At 36.4% G+C, this 16402-nt stretch overlaps 2 protein-coding genes across 3 annotated transcripts; one reads left to right on the top strand and one right to left on the bottom strand.

Annotated features, from left to right (window-relative positions):
- The first annotated feature begins 11375 nt into the window (after positions 1-11375).
- Positions 11376-13737, top strand: LOC122042112 (TLD domain-containing protein 2-like). 2 transcript variants are annotated; one of them, XM_042602063.1, is made up of 8 exons: positions 11376-11474; positions 11880-12292; positions 12372-12444; positions 12893-12973; positions 13059-13122; positions 13189-13276; positions 13365-13449; positions 13538-13737. In XM_042602063.1, exons 1-8 carry the CDS (start codon positions 11418-11420, stop codon positions 13625-13627), a joined length of 951 nt encoding a protein of 316 aa, XP_042457997.1. In that variant the 5' UTR covers positions 11376-11417; the 3' UTR covers positions 13628-13737. The 2 variants fall into 2 exon arrangements, with proteins under 2 accessions (XP_042457997.1, XP_042457996.1); XM_042602062.1 differs by having other exon boundaries at positions 11388-11501.
- LOC122042111 (protein spinster homolog 3-like) lies at positions 13632-15718 on the bottom strand. Its single transcript, XM_042602061.1, has 3 exons — positions 15358-15718; positions 14351-15102; positions 13632-14260 (listed from the first exon to the last, which is right to left on the bottom strand). The coding sequence occupies exons 1-3, from the start codon at positions 15652-15654 to the stop codon at positions 13771-13773; spliced, it is 1539 nt and encodes a 512-aa protein (XP_042457995.1). The 5' UTR covers positions 15655-15718; the 3' UTR covers positions 13632-13770.
- Positions 15719-16402: the final 684 nt, after the last annotated feature.

The raw sequence follows: 16402 nt of genomic DNA, 5'->3' as shown, positions 1-16402 counted from the left end.
ATAAAATTTCCCAATTAAACTTATAATGGCCGGCCACATCATAGAGAGACAAATTAGACAAGTTTCAATCAACAAATTAAAACTTCCTAATTTATTTCCGGAAATTTTAAAAATAAAATTTCTCTTCAAAAATCCCTTCATGGTTGATAAAAAGAAATTTCTATAATTTTAATTTTTTATCATGTGACTAATTTTCAAAGAGAAAAAAAAATATCTTTCCAATCTACAAATAAGGAAAGAGATCTAATCTCTTTCTTTAATCTTTTGTAGATCCTTTTAAGAGAGATATTTTAATTTTAATTCTCTTTAATAAATTATATCTTCCACATAATAAAAATTAAAATTAAAATTCATTTTAATTCCATTATGGCCGGCCCCCTCTAGCTTGGGTTCAAGCTAGGGTCGGCCACCCATAAACCAAGCTTAGGCCTGCCCTAGCTTGATTCCCAAGTTAGCTTGGTCGGCCCCCTTTAGTTGGGTATAGAAGGTGGGTATAGGTGGGTATAGTACTCTATAAATAAGAGGCTACGATAGGGACCGAGAGGAGGAATTGGTTTTGGTCTCCCGATAAAATTAAGCATCCCGTGTTCGCCCCGAACACACAACTTAATTTTATCAATAATAATTCATTCCACTAGAGAACTATTATTGAACTACCGCACCAATCCCAAATTACATTTTGGGCTCCTTCTTATTATGAGTGTGTTAGTCTCCCTGTGTTTAAGATAACAAATATCCACTAATTAAGTAAGTTACTAACAACTCACTTAATTAATATCTAGTTCCAAGAGTAGTACCACTCAACTTCATCGTCATGTCGGACTAAGTCCACCTGCAGGGTTTAACATGACAATCCTTATTAGCTCCTCTTGGGGACATTCTCAACCTAGATCACTAGGACACAATTTCCTTCTATAATCAACAACACACACTATAAGTGATATCATTTCCCAACTTATCGGGCTTATTGATTTATCGAACTAAATCTCACCCATTGATAAATTAAAGAAATAAATATCAAATATATGTGCTTGTTATTATATTAGGATTAAGAGCACACACTTCCATAATAACTGAGGTCTTTGTTCCTTCATAAAGTCAGTATAAAAGGAACGACCTCAAATGGTCCTACTCAATACACTCTAAGTGTACTAGTGTAATTATATAGTTAAGATAAACTAATACCTAATTATACTACGACCTTCCAATGGATTGTTCCTTTCCATCTTGGTCGTGAGCTACTGTTTATAATTTATAAGGAACCGATAATATGATCTTCTGTGTGTGACACCACACACCATGTTATCTACAATATAAATTAATTGAGCAACTACATTTATCATAAATATAGACATTTGACCAATGTGATTCTTATTTCTAGATAAATGTTTATACCAAAAGCTAGGCTTTTAGTATACATCCTAACAATCTCCCACTTATACTAAAAGACTAAGCTGCTATGTCTGCTGCCATACATCTGATTCCTAACCCTTCAACATGCCCATCAAAAGATCTTGCCTTAAGGACCTTAGTGAAAGGATCTATAGGTCATCACCTGATGCAATCTAGGTGGCAACAACTTCTCCTCGTTTATACGATTTCTCGTATTGGGTGGTACTTGCGCTCTATTGTGTTTACTTGTCTTATAGACTTATGGTTTCTTCGAGTTTGCTACTGCACCAACATTATTACAATAAATTGTAATAATCTTTGGACAAACCAGAAATCATATCTACGTCTATCTTGAGGTTATTGAGTCATTCAGCTTTTATGGCTACCTCAGAGGCTTGCCATATACTAAGTTTCTATGGTGGAGTCCAGAAAAACACCTATGCTTATCACTCTTCCATAGTTATGACTTTACCTCCTAAAGTAAACACAAAATCCCGAGGTTGACATATTATTGTCCCTATCCGATTGGAAGTCAAAATCCATGCAACCCACAGGGACCAAAATAACTGCCTTGTAAGCTAGCATATAATCTTTAGTGCCTCTAAGGTACTTCTATATATGCTTTACTGCAATCCACTGTCCTTGTCCAGGGTTACTTTGATATCTGCTAACTATGCCCTTGGCAAAACAGATTTCTGATCTCGTGCATAGCATATTTTAGGCTTCCGACAGCCGAAGCATAAAGAACTGCCTTCATTTCCTCTATCTCCTTTGATGTCTACGAAAACATTTCTTTAGATAAAGTTACTCCATGCTAGAAAGGTAAAAAAAACCTTTCTTGGAGTTTTGCATGCTTAAAATGAGCAAGGATTTTTTCTTTTCGATATATGAAGCTTGGGATAAGTAAAATATTCTTTTCTTACGATCCCTTATTACTTTGATCCCAAGAATATACACATTCTTTCAAGTCCTTCATATCGAATTATTTGGACAACCATGCTCTTACTTCTGACAACACTTTGATATTGTTTCCAACTACCAAAAATGTTATCTACGTATAGTACAAGAAATACCACCACGTTTCCATCACACCTTTTGTATACACAAAACTTATCTGGTTACTAAATAAATCCATAGGTCTGGATTACTTTGATAAACCGGATGTTCCAAGACCTTGAAGCTTTGCTTCAGTCCATAGACTGATTGAGCTTGCACACAAGATGCTCTTAGCCCTTTGCAATGAACCCTTCTGGTTGCTTTATATGGATGCTTTCTTCAAGACTTCCATTAAGGAATACTGTCTTGACATCCACTTGCCAAATAGATAAAAGAATCCGGATAGACTTAAGCATGGCTACCAGTGAAAAAGTTTCCTTTTTCATCAAGCCTTGCTTTGAAGGTTTCTACCTTCCTGTCTATCCCTCTTTTCCTATTATAGACCTTTTACACCCAAAAGCTTTTACACCATTTGGTGGTTCTACAAGCTTTCAGATTTTATTAGAATACATATATTCTAATTCTATTATTCATTACTCTTTGCCAAGATGTTGCATCTTTATCTTGGAGTGCTTCGTCATATGTCCGGAGATCAGGTTCATGCCCTCCAGGGATCGAGTCCAAAAAACTCTCCCAAAACATGAATCTTTTTTTAGGTTGCCTAACAACCCTCCCACTACGACGAGGCACTTTCTGCAATTGTGTATCATTTGTGATACGTGTTGCAGTTTCCTTGTGATATTTCATCTTGTACAGTTGGTACTAGATTAGACATGTCCTTTATTATTTCCTTAAGAATAAATTTACTTATGGGCACGTGGTTTATTACATAGTCCTTTTCTAAAAATCGGTTATTGATGCTAACAATGACCTTCTGATTTTTAAGACTATAAACCTACTTTTATTTCTCTAGGATAACCCACAAACAAGTGAATTCCTGTCCAACTTATCATTGTCTCTCTTCAGCATATGTGTTGGACTACCCGAATCCGAATATGCTTCTAAATAGGCTTACGCCTATTCAGTAATTCTATATGAGTAGAGAGTTCTGACTTTGGAAGGTACTATGTTCACTTCCGTTTCCAGAGTATATCCTTAAAATGAATTTAGTAATTTTCTAAATAATTCATCATCAATCTACTTATTTCCATAAGAGTCTTATACCTTCCTTTTTCTACACCATTCTGTTGGGGTATACCAGGTGTAGTTAGTTGAGATTGAATCCTTACTTCTGATAAGTGACTCCTAAATTCTCCCAAAAAGGTACTTGCCACTACGATCTCACCGTAGTGCCTTGATACTTTTACTTTGACGTTTCTCCACATCAGCCTCGTACTCTTTGAACTAATCAAAGCACTTAGACTTGCGGCACATCAAGTTAATGTATCCATATCTCAAATAGTTGTCTATAAAATAGACGAAATATTTGAAAATACTTCTTGTCTGGATAGTCATAGGATCACACAAATCAGAATGAACCAATTCCTATATATCTTTGGCTCCATACCCCTTAGACTTAAAAGCTTCTTGGTTATTTTCCTTCCAAGTAAGACTCACAGGTTGGAAAGATTTCCACTACTAATGAACCCAAAAGTTCATCAGCTACCAATGAATCCTACTTAAGTTATTATAACCTAGCCTTAGATGTCAAAGATATAATTGGTTCATTTCCGAAGGTTGCTTTCTCTTAAAGTTAGAAGATGTGTTACTAATTTCCATTTGTTGCATCGTGGGAGTTATTGGATTATAAATTGTCAACCAACATACCAGAATAGATAACTTCCCTATTTTTCTTGATAACAACTTTGTTATCAAAATAGACACGATATCTATTCTATAATAGTTTAGAAACTGAAATCAGGTTCTTTCTAAACTTAGTATGTAAAGACAATTTCTAATAATCCAAATTTTATTCCTATTAGAGAATAAACCTATCCCACTGCAACAGCTGCTACTTTTGCAGTAGTGCCCATGTGGACGGTGTTTTTTATTTTCATTTAGTTGTCGGGTTTCCTGGAACCCTGCAATGAATTACAGACATGATTAATGGCATCTGTATCTACACTCCAGGTTCTAGTAGATAACACCACTAGACATGTTTCAACTAATGAATTAAATACACCTAAATTGTTCTTAGTTCTAAGAAGACAGTCTACCTTAATGTCCAAGTCCTATTTCCAATCATTACAATTGGGACTACTAAGTCTTTTCTATAGTATAACAACTAGGGAATTGACAAACATTTTAAATCCTAAGAATCACAAAAAATTATTTGGTCAAGATCAATTCCTTAAAATCCCCATGAATTTTGTATGCCACGATAGTGTGGACGTATACAAAATCAAAGAGGAGATTTTATCCATTAATTTTATTATCTCGTCAACTTTACTTTATGACGAATAAAATTAATAATTGATCTGTCTTTAATCAAATATTTGGTCAAAAACTTTTGAATTTAAAATAACATTGATTCCTCAAACAATATTATTTAAATTCACCAACACCTCAAACACCGTGAATTTTGCATGCCACAATAGTGTGGACGTATACAAAATTTAACATTTGTAAGAGGAGGGGTTTACCTATTAATTATCTTGTCAATAAATCTTTATGACAAATAAAATTACCTCAAACACCGTGAATTTTGTATGCCACGATAGTATGGACGTATACAAAATCAAACATTTGTAAGAGGGGTTTTAATTTTATTATCTTGTCAACCTATTTATTTGACAAATTAATAGTTGGTTTACTTCGGTCACACAAATAATAGCAGTGACTCCGATGGGGAGGATACTATTAGATGTGCCTAAGTGTATACCATTACTTGACACTATGTCCATTAATAAGATTGTGCCCCTTCCGATGGGGAAGATCACACGCACTTAATTAACTTCCTATAGTCATCCAAAATGGAAGTTTGTTCTAGTGATCCACAAACAAGCTCATCCGATATGGAGGAAGACACTCAGAGCCAACGCGCAAGCTTGTTTGCATCACTTACAAACCAGTAATGGAGACCATGGGATTTACTTAAAAAATCCCTCTCCCACTTAGTTATTTATAAATGAGGAATTTTAACTATGCTAGCCTACTAAACATGTATACTAACATGCACACACAACACAATATAAAAGCAATAAATAGAAAATCTAATTTTCAACTATTATGGCTTTTATCTATATTTGTCCTCCGTGTGTTGTCATTCCAAGCTGCTGCTATATTTGGCCACCGCTACCGGGTCTAGCTGTCGCATCCATCTTGCTTCTTGTTCCGCTGCACCTCTGGTCCTTAGAAGGTTCCACGCTTTGCAAGAGTTGATCCGCGACAAAAATAGAATTTTACATTTTTGATCCTATATTCCATAAAAGGAATGTACATGTATCTAGATCAAAAATAAAATCCTAATAAAACTAAATACAGCTCCTGCTGTATTTTATAATACAATCATGCACACACATATAAATGCCCTTGACATGTCCAAGGGTCCAATCACACACATAAAACTATAAGCCATAATAGTTGGATCCTGCATCCACAAAGTTAGCACATCCTACTATTATCCTGCCTAAATTATGTATGACATGTGCATAATTAAACTAATACCAAATACACAGAGGCAAAACCCTAGCTCTGATACCAATTGTTGGTTGCTACTCGAAAAACCTAAAGGTTCTACTGTACAAAAATTTTGTACAAAGGTCTGAACCTTTTCTTAGCTACCATGTGTTCTTTTAAATAAAATTTTGGATCGCCTGCGGAACTTAACACTTTTGATCCAAAACTTAATCTATTTGTTCTTTTAGGTTTTGACTTGGATCTCTTGCGGAACTTAACACGTTCGATCCAAATCACCTAAGTTATTAATTCCATTAAATATTAATTTCCATAATTGGTTCCCAGTACTGACGTGGCGAGGCACATGGCCTTCTTGGATATGGGAGCAACCACCACCGACTAGACAAAACCTTTTATGGAAAGCTAATATTTAATTTCCTAAAATAACTTTAGGTTAACCGAAAGGAACAATCAAATCACAAGAAAAAAAAATAAACATAAGAACACTACTTCGAAAATAAATTCGAAATACTAGAATCGTAAGCCTCTTGTATTTGGTATTATTTTAAAAAAAAAACTAGTATGATGTGGAAAGGAAAAATTACTAGTTATACCTTCTAGAAAGACCTCTTGATCTTCTACCGTATTCCTCTTCTAACCTCGGACGTTGTGTGGGCAACGATCTTCCAAGATGAGAAACCACCAAAGCACCTTCTTCTCCTCCTAGCTAGGTTCGGCCAAAACAAGAGCTTTACCAAGGATGAAGAAAACCACCAACCAAGCTCCAAGGGATATAAGCTTTCTCTCCTTCTTCTTCTTCTTCTCCAAGTAGTATCCGGCCACCACAAGAGCTCCAAGCCAAGAGAGAGGTTTCGGCCACCACAAAGAGGAAGAGAGGAAGAGGATGGCCGGCCACACCAAGGAATAAGAGAGGGAGAAAAATAATAGAGGTTGTGTCTCTTGAAGGCACCCCAACCCCCTCTTTTATATTCTTTAGCCTTGGTAAATTAGGAAATTTAATTACAATAAAATTTCCTTAATTTCCTTGACATGATTTAATTGAGAAAAATAAAATAAAATTTCCCAATTAAACTTATAATGGTCGGCCACATCATAGAGAGACAAATTAGACAAGTTTCAATCAACAAATTAAAACTTCCTAATTTGTTTCCGAAAATTTTAAAAATAAAATTTCTCTTCAAAAATCCCTTCATGGTTGATAAAAAAAAATTTCTATAATTTTAATTTTTTAACATGTGACTAATTTTCAAAGAGAAAATAAAATATCTTTCCAATCTACAAATAAGGAAAGAGATCTAATCTCTTTTTTTAATCTTTTGTAGATCCTTTTAAGAGAGATATTTTAATTTTAATTCTCTTTAATAAATTATATCTTCCACATAATAAAAATTAAAATTAAAATTCTTTTTAATTTCATTATGGCCGGCCCCCTCTAGCTTGGGTTCAAGCTAGGGCCGGCCACCCATAAACCAAGCTTAGGCCTGCCCTAGCTTGATTCCCAAGCTAGCTTGGTCGACCCCCTTTAGGTGGGTATAGAAGATGGGTATAGGTGGGTATAGTACTCTATAAATAAGAGGCTACGATAGGGACCGAGAGGAGGAATTGGTTTTGGTCTCCCGATAAAATTAAGCATCCCGTGTTCGTCCCGAACACACAACTTAAGTTTATCAATAATAATTCATTCCACTAGAGAACTATTATTGAACTACCGCACCAATCCCAAATTACATTTTGGGCTCCTTCTTATTATGAGTGTGTTAGTCTCCCTGTGTTTAAGATAACAAATGTCCATTAATTAAGTAAGTTACTGACAACTCACTTAATTAATATCTAGCTCCAAGAGTAGTACCACTCAACTTCATCGTCATGTCGGACTAAGTCCACCTGCAGGGTTTAACATGACAATCCTTATGAGCTCCTCTTGGGGGCATTCTCAACCTAGATCACTAGGACATAGTTTCCTTCTATAATCAACAACACACACTATAAGTGATATCATTTCCCAACTTATCGGGCTTATTGATTTATCGAACTAAATCTCCCCCATTGATAAATTAAAGAAATAAATATCAAATATATGTGTTTGTTATTATATTAGGATTAAGAGCACACACTTTCATAATAACTGAGGTCTTTGTTCCTTCATAAAGTCAGTATAAAAGGAACGACCTCAAATGGTCCTACTCAATACACTCTAAGTGTACTAGTGTAATTATATAGTTAAGATAAACTAATACCTAATTACACTACGACCTTCCAATGGTTTGTTCCTTTCCATCTTGGTCGTGAGCTACTGTTTATAATTTATAAGGAACCGATAACATGATCTTCTGTGTGTGACACCACACACCATGTTATCTACAATATAAATTAATTGAGCAACTACATTTATCATAAATGTAGACATTTGACCAATGTGATTCTTATTTCTAGATAAATGTTTATACCAAAAGCTAGGCTTTTAGTATACATCCTAACAGTCCAGTCCCTCAGATCTAATCAGACTTTCTACCAGACATTCAGTCGGTCCGTTGACCTATCTGACTTCGTACCAGTTATCTGGTCTCGCGGACCTAGCAGAATTTCAGCCTGGTGTCTGGTCCTTTGGACTTGTCAATTCCTGCACACTTGGTAATGCAATTAGATCACAAAACACCTAACTTAACTCACTTGTCATTTATCAAAATTTGAGTTAGACTGTTAATACAAACTACACCAATAGTTAAGAGTATGAAACTCTTAGACACATGTAAGCGTAATTTGAATTCATAAGACGAGAAAGTATTACTTGGGCTAGGTGTGACATAATCAGTCTAATGGGAACATAGACTAGGTCATGAACTAAGTGTGTATAAGATGAGTGAAAGGAATAAGGCAAGACTTAATGTAGCTGCTAAAGGGGTTAGAACTAATTCTGGAATCAACTGTGATTTTCTAGTTAATTGGGGATCATGATGTTCTACTAGGTGTCACTTATGATCGAGCCATAATTAAATAGTTAATTATGGACGGACAAAATAAACTGAAAACCTATTAAGTCACACGTCCTATGAGTATCTAAAAGACATAAAACTAGTTTGAGAATTCAATTTTCATATCAAGAGGTAAGATGCTTAGTTAGACGAGACAAAGGGTAAATATGGAAAATATTTTGTCAAAACAGAAGTATAGATGGGCCACATCTCTTATGGAAAAGTTAGACCCTATTTGGTTTAGTAATAAACCAAATTAGTTTCGTTTAAACCAAGTTGATTTGTTTGTGAACCAAACCAAGAGATTATTTAGCCAAATTTTGGTTAAGAAATTTGGATTGAGTTTAGACTTTTTAATTTAACTCATCAAGAGAACCTATATATTGATATAGAAGGGAGAACATTAATAACCAATTCATTATTCGTGAGTTTGGGTTTTTTATCACATCACCTCCACGCTTGACTAGTACCAATTAGAGACGAACCTTGTTGCTCGCCGGAGTTGTCTTGAAAAACTCGGCGTGGATACAAATAGAGGCAAGGTTCATGGATGTTGCTAAAGTTGATGTCCTTTTCCCCACACATCATCTATAAGGTATGCTTAGAATAATTGTTATTTTTAAATTTTTATTTTACGATTATGTCTGCGTGATTGTATCCTTTATGTGTGTAGTGTGTGTATTGTAATAAAATAGCTTTATTATCATATTTTTTTTTCTTCCAATGCATGTTTTGCGAAACATGTTAAGCACACACCGCATCGGGGATATCCAACAAGTAAGAAATTGCAAAAGTTCAGCAAAAAGTCCCCAATTGCTTAAATCTTCATATTCATTGTGACCACGAAATGGGAGACCATGATTCATAAGAAATCTACTGTACTTAATTGATGACTAATCAAATCCTATAATCAATTTTCGCTTCCTTTGTTGCTTTAACAAAATTATTCTTAATATGTTATTCTTAATTTAGCAAGTCTTGACGTAGGTTGAAAGTTAAGTTATGAGCACTATTAGTACCCCCTCACCACAAATGCTCTCATAACTTTTCTTTCTTTTTCCAATTTGTAAAACCTTTGCTAACAAATATATCATCACTCCTTTCCTCCCCTCACTCCTTAAAAAGATAGCAATATAGACAAAATACTGCATCCTTAGTAACGCTATACTCTAACCAATCAAATTCACTAAACCATGACAAATTAAATCTTATAAGCTTGTTATTGAAATCTCTAGTTTTCAATTTATGCTTGCAGAATTGGCATGAGCCTCTTAGATAATATTCTCTTCAAACTCACAGATATTGGGTTCATAATCCATAATCCTAAGTCTTAGTCATAGATCTGATGAAAGATTAATTACATCTGAATCAATATGAAGTTAATCAAAAGACTCTTCAAACTTTTTTTTAACACAAATTTCATAACTCCTTTTTTTCAACAGATTGATCACTATCCCTTTTTAAGAAGATGATGTTTCTTGAATATTTAATTTTCTTGAAAAATATCTTAACATATTGCATATAGTTCTAAAAAAAATTAAGATATATGTCAAGAAATAAGAAAAAAATAGATGAAAACATAAAAGCACCAAACTAACAATTAATACATAAAGAACAATAAATAAATATAATTTATGTTTCTAAAATGTCAAAATCAAAAGGCCAAGAGGGGAGGGAAGTAAGGAAAAATGTGTTCCTTCACAAGTCAAGTCAAGCTAGGAGGAGAATATTTTTTGTTTAGAAGAAGACAAGAGGCATGACTGTGGAAAGAATTTGTAATAGAATTTTATGACTTTTGTTTGTATAGGATAAATTTATTTTATTAATTAAATATTTAAAGATATACTCATCATTTTATTTTATGTTTAAAAAAACAAGGGGTCATAACTCCCTTGCCCCTTTATGAGTGTCCATGGTTATTTGTCTAAGTATTATATTAAAGCCTTTTTTTATAAATGGAATAGGGTGAAATTAAGATATGTATTTCAATTCTTCCTTTTTAAAAAATGGACTTTCTTTTTCCTAGTTGTTAAAATAGTTTATTTCTTTCTATTTTAATTTTGTGATTATATATTTTCACATAATACTTTTTTAATTTATAAAAAAATCCCTAGTCATAAAATGCGTATTTGGAAAACTCTGCGTTAGGCTTCATGACCAAATATATTGGATTTCATAAAAATGTAGTAAATATTTATCGATCGTATTTCTAAAGACAAAACAATTTAATTAAGTTGTAATGAAAAAATATATATTTATTACTTTTTGATAAAGATTAGAACATCTAAAAAAATAAATTTTAGTGGGAATTTTGGAAAATATTGACCGTTGTTAGATTTTCTTTTTCTCCGATTAAGGACCTTCTTAAGTTTTTTTAGCCAAAAAAAAGAATAAAATTTCTATAAATACGCAAGACCAAGTAACGGTCAAATCAAAGAGGGAATTTGCCAGCGCCGCTGTTTCTTCCTTGGCCGATCGATGGGATGCCTGCCATCGTTCAGAAGCAAAGCAGCAAACTTGGCCGTCGTCCCTTGGGTAAGCACTAACTCAACATTTTCTGAGGTAAAAAAATTTGAGTCTTTGTGAATTTTGTTCATCGTTGTTTGAATTTGTCCCCGATTTGGTTCGTTTGTGTTTTTTTTTCCTTTCGATTCTTTCATTTGATTGCAGCTGCGTGATGCCGAGATTCTTGAGTTATGGTTTAAGCATAGTGCTTCGAGTTGCAGTTTAAGCATAGCATTTTCTAGCACAACAATATCAATTTGATATTCCTCTAGCAATAATGTTTTTAGTAGTCGATTGTAGTCTTTGGAATATCCTTCAAATACAGAAACTTTGGGAATGTATTCTCCCATCTTTTTAAATTTTTAGAAACATTTTCAGTGTGCAATCCTGCCTGCATAAGGTTTCTGATTGGATAAAATCATCTTCTCTGTTTAGGAAAAGGATTTGACAACAGTAGATCCTAAGAAGGAATGTGAAGTTCCTGATGGACCTGATACATCACCTTTTACTGCATGCTTAATCTCTTTCTTGTCATCTTCAAAGTCAAGTAATCATCCTACTGGAGATCAAAATAAGACTGAAAGTAGTGGAAGGATATCTTTGTTTACTAGAGGCAGGAGAATACTTGGAAAAGCTATCAACAAGGCTGCCAAAATAATTGGATTGAGACAGAGTTCAGAAACCAAAGGCGAACACAGATCAGTTTCGGTCACAAAGCATGATAATACATATTCTGAACTGCCAGACATGTCTGAAAAATCAATGCTTCTGTCGGATAATATTCGTGCTGCCCTCTACTTCTCACTGCCAGCATTAGTTAAAGGGACAAATTGGGTGCTGCTATACAGGTGCTTCTATTGAGATTATTATAGAAGGGAAAGAAATGTTGCATTCATTTGTTCATCGTTTTTGTTTGGATAAATGCAGCACATGGAGACATGGGATTTCTTTATCGACTCTTTATAGAAGAAGTGCACTTTGTCCTGGCTATTCTCTCTTGGTAAACTAACTAGTTTCTAAAAACAATTATATTGTTTGGGTATGTATGCTATTTATGGTTAGGATAGTTTATATTCTCTTCTCTAATCGTCATCATTGACTTAAATCATGATTATCTCAACTATTTGGAGTTGTCTTATTTCTACTGAGTAGGATGCTAAGATACTAAGATTCAAGGATAAATGTTTGTCTTTCGAGCCTTTTCTTGTGAGGAGAAAGGAAGGCATACATCGAAACCAAGGGATGAAGGCTTGATTAGATCTCAAGACTTCGTTCAATATCGCCAAGGCTCTTACAGAATATTCTAGTAATTGAATGAAGAGGTCAAAACCAAGGCGCAATCTCCATTGTTCTAAACAAAATAATCTAAAAAATTATAGATGACATATCGTTGATGGAATATCAATCTTCTAAGCACAGTGAAGTTTACAGCACTATCCTCTTTTCAGGTTGTTGGCGATAGAAGAGGTGCTGTTTTTGGTGGACTAGTTGAAGCACCACTGCAACCGACCAATCGTAGAAAGTATCAGGTCTACAAGTTGAAGGATTCTCCCCTCCATTCGACATGTTCTCATTTCGTCGGCTCGAACTAATTCTGCATTCGCATTGTTTCAGGGAACAAGTAGCAGCTTTGTTTTCACTGATCTATCTGGAACTCCTGTAATATTCCGAGCTACAGGTACTTGAGCTACTCTTCGATGCGAACATGCTGCGTGTACTTATTCTGCCTACCGAAATTCTACAGGTAGGAATAGCTATTTCACACTTTGTTCATCAGATTCCTTGGCACTGGGCGGTGGCGGCCACTTCGCACTATTCTTGGATGGAGATCTGTAAACTCTTCTCTTTAGCTGACTCTATCTCAATATCATGTGCCGGTTTTGAGTATCAGAACTAATGTTTTTCGACTCGTTTTTATAGGTTGAATGGATCGAGTTCTTCTTCAGATACTTTCGGCAATTCCTGTCTCGCCCACACAGAAGAGTTTGAAGTAAAGGAGATTGAGGTATCTGATGATTCGTCTCGTCTTAGATGAACTGAATTTTGGTCGGATGTGATTCCAAATAAAACATTTCCTCGATTCATTTCTGCAGTTGTGGGGTTTTGTCTATGCTTCCAAGTACGACGAGATGGTGGAACTGTGTCGATCCAAAAAAGCCAGGAGTTCTCAGATGGTGAACTAATTTGTTTTGTGCTCGAAAATCAGCTGTTTTGTTTCGTTGTTAATTACAGCAACTGAGTTGTAATGCAAATATGAATGGTTTTTAATGCAAGTTCAAAACAAGGTTAGCTATGATTATTTACTACTACAATTCGGAAACTCTACTTAGTGGGCGAGTAGTGTTCGCTCATCGCTGTCATCAGTGTCTTCATCCTCATAAACAATATCAATCACACTTCTCTGGTTCTCATTCATCTCAATTTCAGAGAGCTGAACCTCAGAAAACTCTCTGAACATTTCCTGAGCATTATCCAACTCGATCTGTTCCAGTTCCGATGCTATCACCGAATCCATTCGCGCCCTGCCTCTGTCTCTCGGATACGTACAGTAGAGGAACGAATAGATGAAGCAGCAGAGCGTCATAGGAATCGCTATCGATGTGTAAAGTGCCTTGGCTAGAGATGCAGCATTTGCACTGTCTCCCTCGATACTATTGTTGCTTCGTCCATTGGCCACTGGCCGGTAGCCGTAGACACGCTCAGCCAAAATGCCGACGGTAGGAGGGGCAAACGATGAAAGAACAGACTCTAAAGATCGATCGAGTGCATATATACTTGTTCTTGATTTCTCAGGCACTATCTCTGCAAATATAGGGCTGCATGGAAAAAAGGAAATTCGTGTTAGATTCACGATTCATCGACAACATAAAGCATCATGGATTCATAGAATCAGTTAGTAAACATACTTGTTTGTCGCCGGGGCATTCCAAGAGATGCTTAAGCCCATGATGAACATGACGAGGCCGTGTACCACTCCCGTGGATGGATCATCTGGCAAGACCAGCATCAACAAGGCTGCAAGTGGAATTGCAGAGGCAGAACTGATCTGAGACAGAACTATTCTCCCGGAGTTAGGGAAACGACCGGCGAAGAAGTCCCCCATTGCCCCGCCTAACAGCCCTCCAAGTGCACTTGCAACGATGAACACGCCCATGAGAATTCCAGTGCCCCTGTGAGAGAAACCGATGAGTTCCAACCACATCGGTGCGAAAGATAATGCCGACCAGGGAAAGGAACCGGTCACTCCCTGCGCCACGATTATCTGAAACGACGGGACCTTTACGATACCCTTCGCATCTTCGAGCAAATCTAGGACTTCTGCCCAAGTCGTCTTCCTTGAGAGATGATCACTGGCCGGCTTGGGATCGTCGATGAAATGAGGGTCAACTGCGAAGAGCCGGATGAGTACTCCAACAACCACGCTTATGATACCGACAATGTGAAATGCAACTCTCCAACCAGCGATTCCCATTACGGTAGTGGAAGCCAACGACAGAGATAGGAAGCCTCCGATGATAGAACCGAAATTGCCGGTCAGCTGTAGCCATCCGAAAGCTGTACCACGGGTGGTGTCATTGGTGGAGTCGGCAACAAGGGATTGAATTGCTGGGGTCACAAGTGCTAATCCAATTCCATTCAAGCCTCTGGAAATTGCTACCTGAGGGAAAACGAAATTGTCTTGCGAAATATGTTTGATTCTTCGTTACAGAAATCATACATGAATTGACTTTTAAGAAGGAAATCGGCACAATTTTGTTATTGCAATTGGGAACATCAATATCGTCAACAAAAATCTGCAATTGAAGAACGAAATCATGATAGGGTAAATGGTACCCTCAGTCGAGATCCAACAAATCAAAATCCGGCCGACGTCAAGATGGAGCGAATCGAACGATTTTTTTTAGGTGCGCACCTGGAGGAAGGTGTTGGAGAGGGCGACGAGGAAGGTGGCGATCGCCCAAAGCAAAGCTCCGAGCGCTATGACGTGGGTGCGGTTGTGGCGGGTGGCCAGGTACGCCGCGAGGGGGTAGCAGGCGGACTGGACGATGGATCGGAAGAGGGTGAGGGAGCCGAGGCCGGTGGGCGAGGCGTGCAGCGCCGCGCCCACCTCCTTGTACACCGACGGAAGGAGCGCCTCGTCGGCTCGCTCCATGATCGCAGCCAGGTTCACCAGGACCAGCGTCCGCTGCTCCGCCGTCCCGAGCTTCATCCTCTGTGTTGCAGCCGTTGGATCTGATCGGATCGGAGAAAAGGGCGAAGGAATAACCGACTAAAGGTAGTATAAACAATGGTATATCCGAAGAACGCGAGAACATAGACGTGGGGTCGTCACGGATAGAGAGGCTTTGTGATTGGTGCCCCACCAGGTGCATAGCAGAGAGTAACCTGTATTCATCGTGAGTAGAGGGACCAACTATTGTACTCAAGGTTCTACCGTTCTACCTTGCAATAACTGGGTCCCAAAGAGAGTCCAGTGATCTATGAGGTAATAAGTACAGTTAGACATTTGTTTGAATTGAAACGGAACGAGATCCGTAGAAATGGAATTTATAAATATCGGCAACTGACTGTATCGTTTCGTAATATCCAAATGACATAAGACGTTTCATATTGGGAATAATTGGATGACCAACATTTTATCAATAGATTAAAAATGAGTTGAAAATTAACTGATTTTAAATAGTATATCAAATTAATACCAAAGGATATAGAAATAATCCATATACGATTTCATATCTGAACTTTCTAAATTTTTAAAATTTTATGCTTCAAATATTAATTTGACACATTATACTAAACACATAAGATACACAAGATATAATTCCATATCATTTAGGGTATGTTTGGTTCAAGTTATCATATATAATCTTGGTTATGTGATTACAGGTAATCATATAACTAAGATTATGGGGAATAAAATATAACCAAATCTTGTTTGATTCAACCTAGGTAATGTA

This window comes from Zingiber officinale, chromosome 2A, assembly GCF_018446385.1.
Source record: "Zingiber officinale cultivar Zhangliang chromosome 2A, Zo_v1.1, whole genome shotgun sequence".
NCBI classification, from domain to species: Eukaryota; Viridiplantae; Streptophyta; class Magnoliopsida; order Zingiberales; family Zingiberaceae; genus Zingiber; species Zingiber officinale.
This window is presented reverse-complemented; position numbering and strand designations above follow the sequence as displayed.